Below are 16484 nucleotides of genomic sequence, written 5' to 3'. Positions count from 1 at the left end.
CCTGCCATCAGGCCGCTGAAGGCACCTAAGGAGGCAGAGATCCAGCTCCCGCGGCATTTCCCTGGGCTAGCTTCATGTCCCGAACAACCCCAGGAACCAAGGAGAGGAGGTGGCTGGGTTTTGTCTACTCGCCCATCCCAGAAACATCAATGAGTTAAAAGAAAGCAAGCTCCTGATGAACCGAAGCGGGGAAGGGCAGTGTTCTGGCACAGAGAAGCCCTTTTGCTGCCGAGGGCACAGCACCGCTCATGCCAGTGGCATTCCTGCTTTCCACCTCCACACAGAAGGTACAGGATAGGAGGGTATTATTTTTAACGAGGGATATTTAGCGAACATCTCACGTGCCACTGGAGGGTCAAATATATCCCATAGCCTCAGTCCCAGGGGAGGTCCCGGGTTATTTTTGAGCCCATTTGAGCAGCGGAGGGATGTAAAGGCTCAGGAGATACAAAGTCTGGGATTTGTCAGGCCTGGCCCTCCAGCCCGTGCTGCTGAGGCGTGCAGAGCAGAGCCCCTGTCGCCCGTCCCGTCGCCCCCACCGTTACCCTGGCTCACACCTACATGCGCAAAGCACCAGGTTTACTCTTTCCAAAGAGAGGATCTCGGATGCCTTCAAGTTTTGATCCTTTTCGACCTACCGCATCGCAAGGAGCTTTTTTTTTTTTTTTTCCTCCTCCCCCCCCCTCCCCGTTTGTTTTAAACTTTCCTTTAAAGCAAGTTTGGCTCTGCTCAGGCAGGCCCCGCTGGCCGTGAGCATTCCCACGGGCGCAGCAGCACTTCCCACTGCCGGAGGAGTTACTCGTACACCCCGCGGCTGCCCACGCCGCCCCAGGCCTGCCTGCCCTCGCAGGGGGTGCCCGGGCACACAGGGCCCTGCTCAGGCCCCTGAAGCTCCTCAGTGCTTTGCAGGACGAGGCTCGTGGCGCGTAGCCTCCTCGCGCAGCCCCCACCCGAGCCGTTCTGGAGGCAGAGGTGAGGCCGGGGCAGGGGGAAGGGCCCTTTGAAGCCCGAATTTTTGTGCTGCTCCAACATCTGCTCCTGTGGCAGCTGCCACCACCAGCCATCAGCAGCACTGGGTAGGCCGGCGGGGTCCCGCCGACGAGGCCCGGCCTCCCAAAGCCGGGTGCCCTGCGCGGCGGCCCAGCCCTCCCCCGATCCTGGGGCCGGTGAGACGCAGGAGGCCCGCCCCCGAGGGACCCAGCACGGCCGCAGGGCCGGGGCCCCCTCCAGGCCGGCGCAGGGCCCAGCCCCACCGGGGCGCCTCCCCTCCCCCATTCCTACGGGCGGCAGGGCCCCACCGCCGGCCTCGCCCCGTGACTCGAAGGCGCTGAAGCTGGCGGCCGGGGAAGGCCGGCCGCGGGCTCCCCTCGGCGCTCTCGAAGCCAGGCCGCCCGCCCCCAGGCAGCCGCCCGCAGCGCGGGGCTGGGGTGCGCGGCGCCGGGCGGGACCCGCCGGGGCCGGGCCGGTGGAAGGCGGGGGCCGGGCCGGAGGCAGTGGAAGGGCCCGGCCCCGGCGGGTCCCGCCCGGCGCCGCGACCAGAGGCAGCACCCACCCGGGCGCACCGACACGCTCCCCCCTCCCCTCAGCCGCCCGGCGGGCAGTTTCAAGGCCCCCCTTCCGAGGTCTCCGCGGCGCCGGCCAATCAGCGGGCGCTGCGCGCCGCGGCCCGGAGCCTTAAAGGACCACGGCGCGGCAGCGCGCCGAGGAGGCTGTGCCGCCGGCGGGCCGAGCCGGGGGGGGACGCTAGGACCGCGCGGCGCCGCTCGCCCTCCCTCCTTCCCCGCCGCGGGAGGCCGCCCGCCGCCTCCGGAGGAGGGCGTGCCGCGGGTCGGCCCCGCCCCCGCTCGCTGGTGATTGGCGGCAGCGAGCGCCCGTCGGCGGGGGGGGGGCGGTGCCCGGCGCGGCCACGTTCGGGTACGCGGCCAGCGGCGCGGCGGGCGCAGCGAGCGGCGGCGGGCGCGGGGCGATGGGGGCGCGGCGGCGGCCGGCGCTCTGACAGCCCCCGGCGCTTCCTCGGCGGCGGGCACAGCGGCTCCCGGCGGCGGCTGCGGCCGCCCCCCTCCTCGGCGCGGACCATGTTCGCCAAAGGGAAGGGCTCGGCGGTGCCCTCGGACGGGCAGGCGCGGGAGAAGTAAGCGCCGCGGCGGGAGGCGCGGGGGGGAGCGGGGCGGCGGTGGGGCGGCTTTGTGCGGGGCGGGCGGGCGGGCGAGCGAGGGGGGGCTCCTCCTCCTTCCCCCCCGCCGCCGCCGCCGCCGACCCGCCGCTCGGCTGTTGCAGGCTGGCGCTGTACGTCTACGAGTACCTGCTGCACGTCGGCGCCCAGAAGTCGGCGCAGACCTTCCTGTCCGAGGTGAGCCCCGCCGCCCCCCCGCGCCCTTTGTGCGCCGCCGCACGCACGCCCGCCCTCCATCTTGCGCGGGGCGGCGGCGGCGCCGGGGGGGTCGCCGCGCGTGGGGGCCCACGCCCACTCGTGACCACCCCCCACCCCCCCCTACCCCCCCCCCGCACACCCCCGCCTTCCTCTCGCCCGCAGATCCGGTGGGAGAAGAACATCACGCTGGGCGAGCCCCCCGGCTTTCTGCACTCCTGGTGGTGGTAAGTGCGGGGGGGGGCGGGGGGGAGCGCCCCGCGGTTGCCCCGTCGCGGGTGGGAGCGGCCAGGCTGCCCGGCAGCCCCCCGCCCCCGGCAGAGGCGGGCGGGGGGGGGAGGGTGTCGCCCCGGTGGAGCGTGGGGCCCCCACGGGGTGAAGCCCCGGTGCCGGCGTGAGTCAGCAGCCGCCGGCCGAGCCCCGGGCCGCCCCCGGGGTGCCGAGGCGCGGCGGGGGCCCCGCGGCGGCGGGGGGGGGGGGCGCAGCTGTGGCAGGGCCCTTGGGGCGGCCACGCTGCCCGGTGGAGCCCCCGAGGTGCCAGGGTCGTTACCCCTTAAACGCTACTTTTACCTCTTCAAACACCCCAGCATCACCCGCCGCGGGGGCCCAGTGCCCCGGCGGGCGCTTCCCAAGATCCCGGTGGTGCGGAGCTGGGATGCGCGCTGGGGCCGGCCACGGTCCCCCCAGTCGTGGCGCCGGGGGTGGGATGCTCTCACCTCCGCTGACCCCCGGCCCGGGGCGCCCGCCCGGATGAGTAACTGCCGCCTCTCTTGACTTTCTCCGCCACGCAGCGTGTTTTGGGACCTTTACTGCGCAGCTCCCGAAAGGCGAGACACTTGTGAACATTCGAGTGAAGCGAAAGCCTTTCATGACTACGTGAGTAACAAGTTTCTAATCCTCGCGGTAATTACGGTGTTGGGGAGCTCGGGCTCCTCCAGCGCACTGGGAGCCAACCTCCCCGACTGGCAAAACCATGGGTGTTGGGTTGTTCGTTTTTTTGGGGGGGTGTTTTCTTGGTTTTTTTTTTTTTAACCAACAACGTTCTGATTTGACTGAACAGTATTTCATAATGTCGCAATTATGTAAATGAGCTGAGATACTTATCTTAAGCACTTAAAGGCATTCAGGCTACTGGTAGAATTAGGCAGTTTTGCATAGTGATGGACAACAAAGCTTGACTAGAGGATCAATGGTGAGATACTTCATGCTGAGGGCTCCTCGCAGGGTGGGCAGGGGTTGGGTTGCAGTTGGGGAGGAGCTGGGGGGATTCCCCTGGATGCCCCGATTCATGTCTCCCTGCCTTTGGCACGGCTGGGGGCTTCCTTGGTTGTCTGAGGCCTCCCTGGAGACCAGAGAGGTGGAGGTGTTTGCTCCTTGAGGGTGGTGTTGCAGCCAAGGGCTGATGGTGTGCATCTCGTCTGTCAGGATTTCGGGTTGTTCTTTGCAGAGGTGTTAGCATGACGCTGGGATGAGGCTTGCAGGGCAGGATGCCGGGGCTGAGGTGCCTCCAAAAAGACACCTCTTGGTGAGGGTGCGCGGTCTGGTGGGCAACGGGTGGGCTGCCCGCTCCCGTCCCACATGTGTCCCCTGCATCCGCAGCGTTGGGAGGAATTTGCATCAAAGGATTAGTCACCTGGCTGTGGGCTTGGACCCCAGTCAAGTGAGTTCAAACCCTGTAGCAGGAGCTGGTTTTGTCTGCTCCGGGGAGCCTATGGTATGGAAACCATTTTTCCTCTCTTCCCGAGTTTCTCGTTGCCTCGACATGCCTGGGTTGGGATGCGCGAGGCTTTGCCAGCGAGCAGCGCCAGGCGAGCGTCTCGGCGACCTCGGCAGTGCTCCTGCATGCTGGCGCTGGACGCAGCGGTCACCCTGGGGCGCGGGCAGCACCGGGCTTCTAGAGAGCCTCGGTTGGCTGCTGAGCCACCTCTCCTCAATGCCCGGGGTGGAAGGATGCCCGTCCCGCTGGGGTGGAGGGGAATGGGTCTGGGTGTTTGCTAGGTGGGTTGTCCCTCTGTCTGTCCCTCCCGGTGGCCGTTCTCTGCATCGCTTGTTTTTACTGGGGCGGATTAAGATGATGAACTCCTGAACCGAGGGTCAGAGCTGACAGCCGGCGGTACACCCACCAGTGCCGGGCTCGGCGCGGGCGGCTGCTTGCTTCCTGGGCGTTCTGGGCCAAATTCTGGCTTTTTTGGAGCCCGGTTGGGAAGCAGGCTCACCGGGAGCAAGGCAAAGGTAGATCTTTGGGCAGCAGAGCCACAGGTGAAGATGACATTAGCAACCAAGACATGGTAATGCTCCATTCACAACAGTCTCCTTATCGTGTCTGAGGATTTAGTGTATTTAGAGAAAATAATCTTTTTTTTAGCTTGGTAATAATTCTAACAATAGGCCTGAGTGCATTAGATGATTCGCATAAACTTCTTTAATACACGTTGCTTTAAGCTTACAGTAAATAGACACAACCCTGATTGTTTTTAATTCTCGGTGTAATGCAGTTTTGTAACAGCCCCAAGTGCTTTTACCTTTTGGGTTTTACCACAAAAACTCGTAAGAAGATTTTCATTCCCCTGTGCCTCGGCTTGGTGGCACTGGTTTGGTTTCCCTGGGTGTGTTTTGGCCTCGAAACAGGCGTTGTGCTTCTCCTCCCCGGCATGGCTGGTGACAGATGCTCACGGCACAGTCCCTTTCCATGTGTTCCCGGTACGGGAAACGTGTTTTCCTGGCACGGCGTGTACTTTACAGGGCGAGGGACCTACCCGGCCAGAACTCAAATATTGACCAAAGAACCGAATGATAGCTGGAGGAGTGTGAATAGTGCCTTATTTCTTGCCAGCCTCTGTGTTGGAGCGGGCTGCCAGTACCGGTGAGCGCGGTGGCCAGCCTCGCCAATGGGTGCTGGGGCTGGAATGCAGGTTTTTATCGAGCACCAAACCCAACAACCCATCAGTGGCACATGGCATCTAGAACGGAGTATGAACCCTGAACGGGGCTGGTGCAGTGAGTCATGAATCGCTTCGTACAGTAGTTGTGGCTAAAAATATCCCGATACAAGTCTTGCCCCAGACTGGTAGAGCATCGTATTTATACTTGGCCAACAATGGGCAACCTCGGTGCGGCCAGCTCAGTGTTCGCCCCAAATCTGGTATATTTACCCAAGGACAATGTATTTACTGTGCTGCTCCAAGGACAAAACAGAGGGATGCTCGGGGAGCAGTGCGGTGGTGCTGGGCCAGCTGGGGCTTGGCACACTGCCCTCCCGTAGCCAGTGCCGGAGGGGTGCTCGCCCAGGAGTTGCGTCTTTAGGAGAGTGAGCGGAGTGCCTCGTTGGCGGGATGCTAACGGGGGGATTTGCATGCTGTATCGCTTCCACTTCATCTCCCAGTGTAACAGTTTGAAAACTATTAGGAGCAGTGGAACAAACTGCCAGTTTCCCCCTCTGTTTTTTAATGTTTAACTCGAAACGAGGGAAAAGCAAGGGAAAAGAAAAAAAAGAGAAATCCCACCCTTCTTGTGTGGGGGAAACTCTTGAAAGCCGTGGGCTCTTGGGGCAGCTTAGGAATATTGCTTTTTACCTTTTCCCCAAGGTTTTTCTCCTAAGCTGGGACAAAAGTCTGCTGGGACTTGGTAGGAAGGTGCTTGTCGGGAGAGGGGTGGTGGGAGCACGGATTCACCTGGCGCAGGCAGGAGGAAGGCAGCACTTCTCTTTCTTCCCATCTCCGGCACTGCTTGTTAACACACCTAACAAGCTGTGCTGGTCCAAGGGTTATTAGTCAGCCTCTCCCACCTGTATCAAAAGAGTTTATCTGAGTTAACAGCACCACGCACGCCCGTTATCCCCTGAAACTCGGCCCATAGCCGTTGGTTTGGGCTGCTCTGCTGGGCAGAGCCCTGTGGCAAGTGCACCGGCACTACGGAGCGCTCCCAGAGCCCGCAAGCTTGCAACGGGATCGCTCGGCATGACAGGGGATTTCAGCCGCCGCGTTATCTGGGAATTGGCCGATGGCTGGTCGCAGTTGAGCATTTCAACGCCATGAAAGCCAATACAATTTGAGTTAGCGGTGATGACTGCCAGTTTAAATACCGCAGTGAATTTCTGTCAAAGAGCTAATACATAGAAAGGGGAATTGCAGAAAACTTGATCACCAGAACCACTTCAGTCGATTTTGGCCTCGAGCTACAGAAAATGAACTTAAATCTAGTTGACTGTTGCTACATACTTTTTGTGGTATTGCTCTGCCTGCACAGCCAGCTCAGGGCATCAGTGTGCAGGAGGGAAAAACCAGGATAGCCTTTGGCTGCTGGAGACTTTGACTTCATCACTTCATCCTCCCCCTCCCCTGTTCCCCCCTGAGAAGGACCCACACTTGGGGAGCATTTGAAATACTGTTTTCTTTGCAGTGTAAGATCTACGGAGCGGTGGCTTCAACTTGCCATTAATGCGAATACTATTTTTTTTTTTTAACTTTGGAAGGCTGCTGCAGTTCTTTCTCGCTTGGGTTTGGAACGATGCTCTGCTGCAGCGGGGGCAGTTGCTGCTGGAAGGGTGGTGGCTGGTCTGGGAAAAGATGGTGTGCTTGGGGCTTATGTCCTCCCATCCTGGTTGGGGACAACCAGAGCTCCTCCATTTTTTTACCCCCCATCTTGAAACGTTTCCCCTTAAATTGAGATCTTGGTGAGCAGGTTTCTGAAGCCCCTGGAGATGGGTAGACGTAGCATCCAGGCTTGCTGGTGTTAGTGTGCAGCACAGCTCAGTGGGGGAAGAGGTAAAACCCAAGGGACTGGAAGGGTTTTGGCCTTCAAACGGGAGTTTGAACCCCAAACCCAGCCATTGCCCCCGCTGTAGGTGCCCTCCCAGCCACACTTTGGAGATGAGGGATGGGAGGTGGTCCTTTTCTGCTGGGTCTGCCCATTGCACCCTTGCTGGCTGCTGGACCGGTGCCCTGGGGGGCATCTCCTTGTTGTCACGGCATCTTCTGCTCCCTGGGGTCTGCATAGCCACCTGCTGATGTGGCACCTTAGCAGGTGAGGTGGCTGTGTGGGACCCCTCCTGGGAGATGTTCTACATGCATGAGGGGTTTGGTGTGATTGTCACCTCTCCCGTGCCAGGCTGTTGTCTTGCTCCAGGACCCACAAAGGCTGTGAGTCTCATGCTCCAAGTGCCCATGGCTGTGTGGGGTGGGTGTGAGACCAGCAAGTGTGGTGGTGGTGGTCCATGGGTGCTTCTGCAGTAGTGGTGGCATTGGTGGTCCATAGGTGCTTCTGCAGTGGTGGTGGTCTGTGGGTGCTTCTGCTGTGGTGATGGTGGTCCATGAGTTCTTCTGCATTGGTGATGGTGGTGGTGATCCGTGGGTGTTTCTGCAGTGGGGGTGGTGGTCTGTGAGTGCTTCTGCAGTGTGCCCTTTGCAGCGAGTGTATTAGAAACCTCTTGTGTAGGAGAGCAGGTGTTTTTGGGGCAGGTTTGGCACAGTGCAGAGGCAGGGGTTAGGAAGAGCTGTGTGTGGTCCCTGGGAGCCCCCATGGGCATGGCCTGGGCACAGGGCTCAGCCAGCGGCACGTGCAGCTCTGTCCCGTCTCCACACGGGACCGCGCTCCATCTGGGCTCCATCCAGCTCCGCTCTGCAGGGACAGGGTTCCCCGGTAGGTAACCGGAGAGAGGAGTTTCCTTCAGGAGTGGCAGGCTGCCAGGAGCAGCTGCAAAACTCCACATCACTTTTAAAAAAAAAATAAAAAATAAATAAATACAGCCATTCCCTGTCCTGGCAGTGCACTGGGCTCAGCCTTCCCCCCGGGGTTTAGGGTACTGGTGTGCCCATCCCGCCTGTGAGCCTGACTGTCCCTGAAACCCCGCTTTTGGTAGAATGGCACGCAAAGCTGGATTATTCAATTTTATATTTTAAACAAGATCAGCTGTTGGCGATGGAGGAGCCTCCGCTGCCACGCTTCCCGCTTTCGGAGGGGGGACCGGGGCGTCTCAGAGTGGCACCTTTCCGCGGGTGATGCCGATGGAGAAGCTGCCGGCGTGAAACCGGAGGTCAGAGCCCAGAGCTTATGTCTTAGTCTTTGACTGGGGAGCCTAAATATTTATCCTGTTCTGTCCCTAATGAAAACAAATTGTCAACAGTTGTTCAGTAACTGACTAAATTAAAATCTGTAATTAGTCAATTAGATTAAAGAGTTGGCACAACCTGATTGTATCATGCTGGTTAGGTTATTAAGAGAAAGGGTGTGATTTTTAATTACTGAATGCTAATTTTGACAGTTTCAAATGGAAACAGACGTTCCCCCCCTCCACCCCACCCTGAGTGCCTCTGCAAAAGTAAGGCAGGGGATGGATTTTGTGTCAACAAATGGTGTGAAGATGCAAAGTTTCTCCGGCTCCAATCCGGGAGGGGTTTCTCCGGAAAAGCTGGGGGTGGGATGGCAGGAGAGGGAGGATTTCTGCAATCCTGGCTGACAGCAGGAGGGCAGGTGGGGGTTTGCGCCATGGGCAGGGACCCCCTACGAAGTGGGTGCTGGGGTGGGTGTCTGGGTGCTGCCCGGGGCGGTCCTGCTCTGCTGTCCACGTCGCCTGCCGTGGTGTGCGTGGGTTAGCATGCCCTCGCCTTGCACGAACCCATGTGCAGCAGCCAGGCGGGTTTGAATGTGCTATGTTTTTTTTAATTTCTGTGGGGCTTTTTTGTAATTTTTTTTTTTTTCCCAATCCCCCCACCCTGGTGCTCGAGAGGGGCCAGCTCCCGGCGGCCGGCGAAGCCCGCGGCGGGGAGGAGGAGGAAGGCCTTGCGTGGCTCGCTCGGCAGCTCGCGCCATCCCATTGTTTGCCCCGGCAGCGCCGCGGCCACGTGGGCGAGCGCGATGAGGCCGGCGAGGGGACCCGCGGCACGGTGGGCTGCACGAGCGGCCGCCCCCGGCAGATGCTCGGCTTGGGCGAGCACAAAGCTCGCAGCCCTGCCCTCCCCTGCTTTCGGGGGTCCCTGCAGAGGAACAAAGAGGGCGAGGGGCCGGGAGCTGCCTTGCCGTGCCGTGCTGTGCCGTGCCATGCCAGGGAGGCTGGCCGGCAGTCCGGCACGGGGGGGGCTCCCTGTGCAGCGGGCAGCGGGGAGGTTTGTTAGGTCAGGACGCCGTGTATTGGGTATGAGTGAGGCTTTCCTGTTCTCCTGATCATTTCCTTCCTTACCTTGGAAACTTGGATTTTCTCCTACCTTTTGTTCCCTATTTTTTCTCTTGTAAAGCCGTCCCTGGATCTATTGGAAACAGCTGCCAGAGCTGGTCCTGGGGAGCAGGGCAGGGGGCTTCGGCTCTTTCTCCTCTTCCACCCTGGGTGGCCCCGTGGCAGAGCTGGCACCACGTAAATGGCACTCGGCTGTGCCAAACCCTGGCCCATGGGGGATACTTTAGAGGGGTGCGGGGGGAGCTGGAGTAGCATTTGGTCCTGGTTTTCCTTATGAGCAGAGGGGATGGCAGGGGGAGAGCGGTGAGGCATCTGGAGCAGCTCTGGCTACCCTGGTGCATCCCAGCCTGGCCGGTGCCAGCAGTCCACCCCGCTCTGCCCATGGGTACTATGGAGCGGGATTTATCCCTGTGAGTATCACACGGCCGCCTCACCAGCATTCCAGTTGAGGGTCAGGTTGTGGGACTCCCCTTGAGGCTTCTGCTCAGCCCACGGGCACGTTTCCCCCTTATTTCCCAGCAGCTTCTGCCCTTCTTGGGTCCTGACCCTGCAGATCGCTGGGGGGAGACCCCCACCCAGGGCTGACGGGCTCAGCAGCGCAGAAGCAGTGCTTTCCTCGGGGCTGGCAGGGAGCAAAACCAGCTCTTTGCATGTAAATAAATACCTCGCCTCTGCCTTGGTTTGGGTTTTTAGTGGTTTTTTTTTTTCTTCTCTCAAAACTCCGGCTCATGGCCACAAGTGCCAGGAGCTGAGTTCAAAGCTACAGCTGCGCAGTCAAGGGGGGGATTTCCAAAATACGGGGCAGCTGCTTGTGGGTGCTGCTTCCCACGCTTGGTGCCCCCCCTCCACCCACTACCACCGCCCTGCTCCCATCCCTGCATCCTGCGGCAGTGAAACCCCTCCCCTGTGCCTGGCCGAGCTGAGAAGGGCACCCGGGGGCGGGGGGTGTCAGGTGAAGTTTGGGTATGGATGGGGTGCGGGTCCCCTGTGGTAAGGCCAGCTCTTCTGTTTTCTCAGGTTTGTGCATTTAAATTGTATATTTTTTTGGAGGAGGAATGCCCGCTGTCCTGCCCGAGTTTAATGCTGTGTGCATGAAGGCCGTTAATATCGGAATTAAGCAAAAAATACATACGTGTGGGTATATATGCAATTATATCTATGCAATATACAGAATTAAGATACACATGTGGATACAGATGCATGTGCCTGTATATTTGGTGTGTGGCTGGGGCAGCAGGGCAGAGCAGCACTTCACATCCAGCCGTTAAGTGCTTCCCCCAGTTGCCCTGCTCTTCCTTCACCATGGCCATTGCCACCGTGGCCATCGCCACCACGGCTGGTGGCTTTTAGCAAGGTGGTTTCCACCTCCACGTTCCCTGGGCTGGGCGGGCAGCTACAGGGTCTGCCTCTCCATCCGCACGCGAGGCAGCGCTGCTGCAGCCTGCCGCCTCAAGATAAAGTCCAAAGGAAGACCTCTGGCTGTGTCTTAAGCTAACATTTTCTTTTAATTTTTTTTTCCTTAATGTTTCTGCATCAACCCTTGAACATTTGATCTGGTGCCTCTCCTCCCGGGGTGCGGCAGCTTTTTGTAGTGAAAATGAGCTCTCGCCACCCCTCCCGCCCACCTCGAGCAAGCAGGGTCTGGGGTGGGGGGGTTTCCCTCCCGTTTCCCCTGGCTTTGGGCTGCTTTTTACAGCCTCACAGGGCTGAGCTCCCACCTATAATTGGGATTTTTCAGCTACAAACCAAAGCATAGGATGCACTGCAGCGGCTCTGACTCGCTTGACGAGCATGACCTGCCCTGCACAGCTGGGGTGCTGGCATCCCACAGCATTCCCAGTGGCCATGCCAGCCCAGAACTGGTCCCTCCTACCTGACCTGGGCTTTCTTCTGTGCCCACCCCCCCCCACCCCCGTGCCCCAGCTCCCACCTTGGTTACTATCTTGGTAACCACCTTGGTTACTATCGCACCTGGGGTGCCTGGCCCAGCACGGATGGGTGCCCACCAAGGTGAGTGGCTGGCTGGCATCCCCTTCCTTCCAAAATGGGCTTGCAGCGGGGGTGCCCCATGCCTTGCCTTCACTTATTTATTCATTTCTGCCAGTTGTTAGGGGGGATGTGCCCCTGTGTCACCCCTGTGGGCAGCTAGCAGCCCCCAGCTCTACTGCCCCAAGCAGTGCTTTGCAGCTAAGTGACTGGGGCTGGGGAGGAGTTGGGAGCTTGGTTTGTTGGGCCTGTGGTTTTTTGTCTTTTTTTTTTTTTTTTTAAATGAAAGAAAGGCAGGGCATGGTGAGGAAGGGGGCAGGGTGCTTCCTCGCAGCGCGCCCTGGCTTGGGGTGGGCAGATAAGGCTGCGGCATGGTGCTTGGCTCTGCTCCCCTGCTGAAACCCGGCAGAGCATCCTCCTCGCCTTCCTGTTCTGCCTGGCCCTTGCTGGGTGCCCCCGTTTTTGGGGGGTGTCCCACTGGGATATGCGCAGCCTGTGGGGTGCAGGGGCTGCTTGAGACCCCACATCCCCTCGCCTGGGAGCGGTGCTTGCAGCGAGGAGGAGGAGGAGGAGGAGGAGGAGGAGGAGGAGGGAGAGGTGCTTCCCTCCCTCTCAGCTCCTTTCTGTGGGAGAGCTGTGCAGCTGGTGGGGTGTAAATCACAACCCACCCCCCCCCTACTGCTGCCCATCTGCCTGCTGGGCAGGGGGGTGAAGGCAGTGAGGGGGGTTGTGGCTAGTAGCAGCATTGGGGTGGCTCTCCATCACAGCTTGTCCCCCTCCTGTGTCCCTGGTGGCTGTGGGAGGGTGCCTGCTCCTCCTGGGAAGCAGAACCTGGGTCTGCCTGGGGGTGATGAGACCCATTGGCTGTTGGGGTCTTTCTCTGCACGGCATGAACCAGGAGGTTGGTCTGGTTTTGCAAGACCCTGTTGGGGTCTGGTTTGAGGCAGGGGCAGCCACGCTTTGGAACGCTTGGTCTCATCAGGGGGGCTTTTGGCAGGGGTGTGCTTGGTGGGTATGGTTGCCGATGGAGGTGGGAGCTCACAAGGAAGCAAACGCTGATCTGCAGTGTGCATGGGCATTGTCAGCCCAGCTGAAGTGCAATTTTCCATGGAGAAACTCAAAGCAGCTGGTTTTGTGTTATCCTGGGCACCGCAGTACCGATAACGCCCAGGTGCTTCATGCCTCTGCCAGTCTCCTCTGGAGAGAAGGTCCAGACTGGGGCTCCCAGGGCTCATTTCATCATTAAAAGCACATTTGCTTGCTTGTCCTGGAGCCCTTCAGGGTGTTGTGGCATGTCCTGACAGCTTGTCTGTCCTTACCTGCAGTCATCAAGGAGTTTTCAACATGACTTATATAAAGCCTTTGTACTTGGATTGCTCCACCGTGCTGCACAATGGCTTCTTTGTCATCCTGCCAGCTAATTAATTTTAACTTTTACCGTTGCTCCAGTGCGGTGCACCGTCCGCCTGGTCCATTTGAAGCTTCCCCCTGCTTCCTTAAGTGTTTTCCAAGCAGTTTGACTTGTTGCTGCTGAACACGGGAGAAACCAGCTGGTCCCACTGGTTCTCATCTTCTGGAGAAGGAGCTGCCCTCGTGCCGCTGCCAGGGCCGGAGCTGGTGAAGAGAAAGCCATTAGGAGGCTCGAGTTTCCTCCAGTGGCTTGTTTCTCCTGGCTGGCAGCTGAAGTTCCCCACAGAGAACATCCTCTGATGAAAATAACAGGCGCTGGCTCCCCGGCCTGTGATTGGCACCGCGTGCATCTCCCAGCCAGAGGTGAAAGCCTTGGCTGCATCTTCAGGACAAAAGCCCTTGTGCTCAGGAACATCCGTGCATCAGGAGATGACGATGGTTATTTGCGGAGGGTTGGGCTCTGGTCGGTTGTGTGCTGGAAACCGGGTGGTTTTCCCTTGGATCCCGTGGCAAACGTCTGCAGCACAGCTCTGGGTACCACCACAGCACCCCTGGTGTGGGGGCACCTCACCGCTGGTACCACCCTGGGATGCTTGCAGGGCAGCCTAGCATCTCCCTGGTACTGGCCAAAGAAGGACTGGGAGGGATGTGACCCCAGCTGGGTGTCCCCAGCCTGGTGGGGTGGGATGAGCTGGGGTGTTGTCTTTCCTGTGTAGGAGGGATGGAGATCACCACATGCATAAACATCAGCTGAATTTGTGGCAGTGGGGTTTCTGTGAGCAGCGCGGCAGCAGAGGGGAGCTCCCCTCGCTTGGGCTGGGGATGGTGGCGGGTCAGGGAATATGGAATTGCTGCCTTTGTGTTTAATCTGGTTATAAGGATGGCTATTAGAGATAATGAATTTTGCCTGTCCCCGCCGTTGTAATACAAGAACCCAACTGTCTTTCAACACCGCGAAGGTCACTCCTCTTTATTTCTGGTTGTAAATTTTGCTGGTTACAGATGTTTGGGGTTGATGGACATGGCTAATTAAGTTTCTCCCGCCAGCCAGTTGGCAAGGTGCAGGGGTGTGGGTGCGGGGGCAAGGTTGGAGGGCAGGACCAGAGCCGGGTGTCAGGGCTGGCAGCCCTTTGGTGTGGTGGCCCGGCCACGAACCTGTCTCGGCACAGCCCCAGAGCAAAGTGGGGCTGGGTTTGCACAGACCCTCACGCCTCTCTTTATTATGATTTAAGAGCAGGCTGGTGGGAAGAAGATGGCTTTGGGAGCAGGTTTCCATCTTGCTGCCCCTTATTTCAGGGGAATTCAGCAGGAATTTCCCAATTGCTGTCCCCACCCTGACCCGAGGGCAGGAAGGGGGCTTGAAAAAGGGGGATCCCCTTGGTTTTTGCCATTGAACATCTTTCGCGACGGTGCCGGTGGAGGCATTTTCTTTCCTAAAGAGATTTTCTAACAGGGGAACGATGGTGTGCTGGGTGGCAGAGCCGGTACCCTGTACCGAGCTAGCCCCCGGGGGGGTGGGAGCCCCTTTCCCTGGGGCACAGGGCTGTTTGCTGCCTGGTGCTCGCCCCGCCAGGCAGGAGCCAGCCGCGTGCGCTGCCTGCACGCCTGGAACGCAGCACGTGCTGCCGTGCCTCCCCAGCTCCCCCCGCGCGCCTGATTTATGCCGCTCCACATTTTCTCCTCGTTTCCATGCCTCTTTCTGCCCTCCCTCCTTTTTCTTTTCCCTTTTTTTTTTTTTTTCCCCTCCCTCTTGTGCTGCCTGTGTGTCGCCTTGCTCCTTTTCTTTTTCTTATTGCTCGCAGGCCTCCTCATTATCCCAGCAAGCTGCAATATTTGGGGCTCCCTGCTTGTGTGCATTCAAAATGGGGTTTTATCCTCCCAGAGGAGGGGACTGTGGTCCCCATCACCCCGCTGGGACGTGATCCCTGGGTTGGTGAAGGGGCTGGCTTCTTTTGATTATGATTGTTATTTTATCGTCGCAGAGCACAGGCTGTGTGTCCCTGTTGCGGATGCTCCTGGCCCTTGGTTGCAGCAGAACTGGTGGGGTGGCCGCAGGCGCCCATCGCCTCCATCCCGACGTCGCTGCCGGGCGCAGCGCTGGCCATCTGTCCCCTCCCGTGTGGCGCCGGCCTGCCGGCTGCTTGCCGTGGCAGCAGGGCTTGCCCAGCGTCTGCAAGGCCATGAGGGCTTGTATTTATTTTTTTTTTTTTAAAAAGAAAAAAGTTCCATTTTGCTTTGTTTGCCCCCATTTCATATGCGTAACCTGACTTTTCATTGCTTTTCCCCACCCCCCCTACCCCCCTCCGCTGCTGTGCCAGGCGCATCGAAAGTTTGCTGGGTCTCGCGTGCGTGCGTGGATGCCGAATAATTTTATTAGCTGCCTGGAAGGGAGCCAGCGTGGCATGCATCGCGCGGGAGGTGGCTGCTGGGGCGCCTTTTCTTTTATTTCCCTTTCCCAGCCACCCCCCTCTTTGCCTCTGCTGGTCTCCCGCGGCTTGCATGGTTGGTGTTACCTTTCCCTGTGTTGTGTCCCCCCCCATTTTTTTTTACGTATTTCTTTTTTTTATTATTTTTTTGTGCTCCTTAAAGGGTTAAAAACGATGGGGAAGTTCAGCTAGCACTTGCAAGATATGGTTGCCTTAGCAACAGGCCTCCTAATCTGGTAGGTGACCTGAGAGACTGTGGAAGATGCAGGGGTTGGTTTGGCATTTCATTATTTCATGAGGCTGCGGCTCTCCAGCTGGTTCCCTTCCCAGCGCCGCCACCGTGGCTGCTCCCCCCGCTGCCGCCCCCGGCATTCCTCGGCAAAGCCCCCCGGGGCGAGGGGGGGTGGGGGGTGCAGCGATGCAGTCCCCTCCCTGGTCCATTCCCCGGGCACTGGTGGGCTGGGGAGGGGGAGAGGGCTTCCCACAGCCCAGGTGATAATTATTCAACTTCGGGGTTGCGGAGATGGTTTCCTGCCTTGCCTTCCCTCCTTCCAGAGGGCTCGCTGTGGTGGCCTGGTGGAATAATCCATGTGGCCCCCTGGAGCTAGGGATGCTCTTCCTTGGTGCTTCCATAACCCAGATTTTGAGGTGTGTGCTGCTCTGTTGGGGTGAAACGCAGCAGTGGGGCTCTCGGGCGAGGGGCTGGGGCTGGAGCAACAAACTGCTGGGGCACCAGTGGGGCAGCGCAGGTCCACAGGGGTTGGAAAAGGTGATGGAGGCGAGATGCAGGGCTCCAGCCAGCGTTTTGGGGACAGAGGGTGGGTTTGGGAGGAGCATGGCAGCATTATTTCAGCAGCTTTAGACTGCCCTGAGCTCCTGAGGCCAGGCAAGCACAACCAGCACGTGCCCACATATGGATGGACCGAGACCTGGGCGTTTCGGTGCCACAGCTGTAGCTGCCTTCTCTTTTCTTTTTTTCTTTTTCTTGGAAACAGCCTCAAGTTGGCATTTCCCAACATGCTGCCTTTTCCCTTGCTGTCGTGACCACCCCAAGGCGGTTGGTTGCTTGGACCATCCCGTGCAAAGCAATGGTGAGCACCCACCGGTGCTTGCCAGCGGTGAGGGT

At 59.3% G+C, this 16484-nt stretch overlaps 1 protein-coding gene across 2 annotated transcripts in view; it reads left to right on the top strand.

Annotated features, from left to right (window-relative positions):
- The first annotated feature begins 1768 nt into the window (after positions 1-1768).
- SSBP3 (single stranded DNA binding protein 3) overlaps positions 1769-16484 on the top strand; it is a 56052-nt gene continuing 41336 nt past the window's right edge. Inside the window, exons 1-4 of one of the 2 annotated variants that reach the window (XM_055815608.1) lie at positions 1769-2131; positions 2278-2350; positions 2534-2595; positions 3160-3244. In XM_055815608.1, coding sequence (XP_055671583.1) covers positions 2076-2131; positions 2278-2350; positions 2534-2595; positions 3160-3244 — 276 coding nt within the window. In that variant the 5' untranslated portion in view covers positions 1769-2075. The remainder of the gene's footprint in view (positions 2132-2277; positions 2351-2533; positions 2596-3159; positions 3245-16484) is intronic. The other variant, XM_055815607.1, reaches the window with a different exon arrangement.

The sequence above is a fragment of the Falco peregrinus genome, chromosome 10 (assembly GCF_023634155.1).
Source record: "Falco peregrinus isolate bFalPer1 chromosome 10, bFalPer1.pri, whole genome shotgun sequence".
NCBI lineage: Eukaryota > Metazoa > Chordata > Aves > Falconiformes > Falconidae > Falco > Falco peregrinus.
This window is presented reverse-complemented; position numbering and strand designations above follow the sequence as displayed.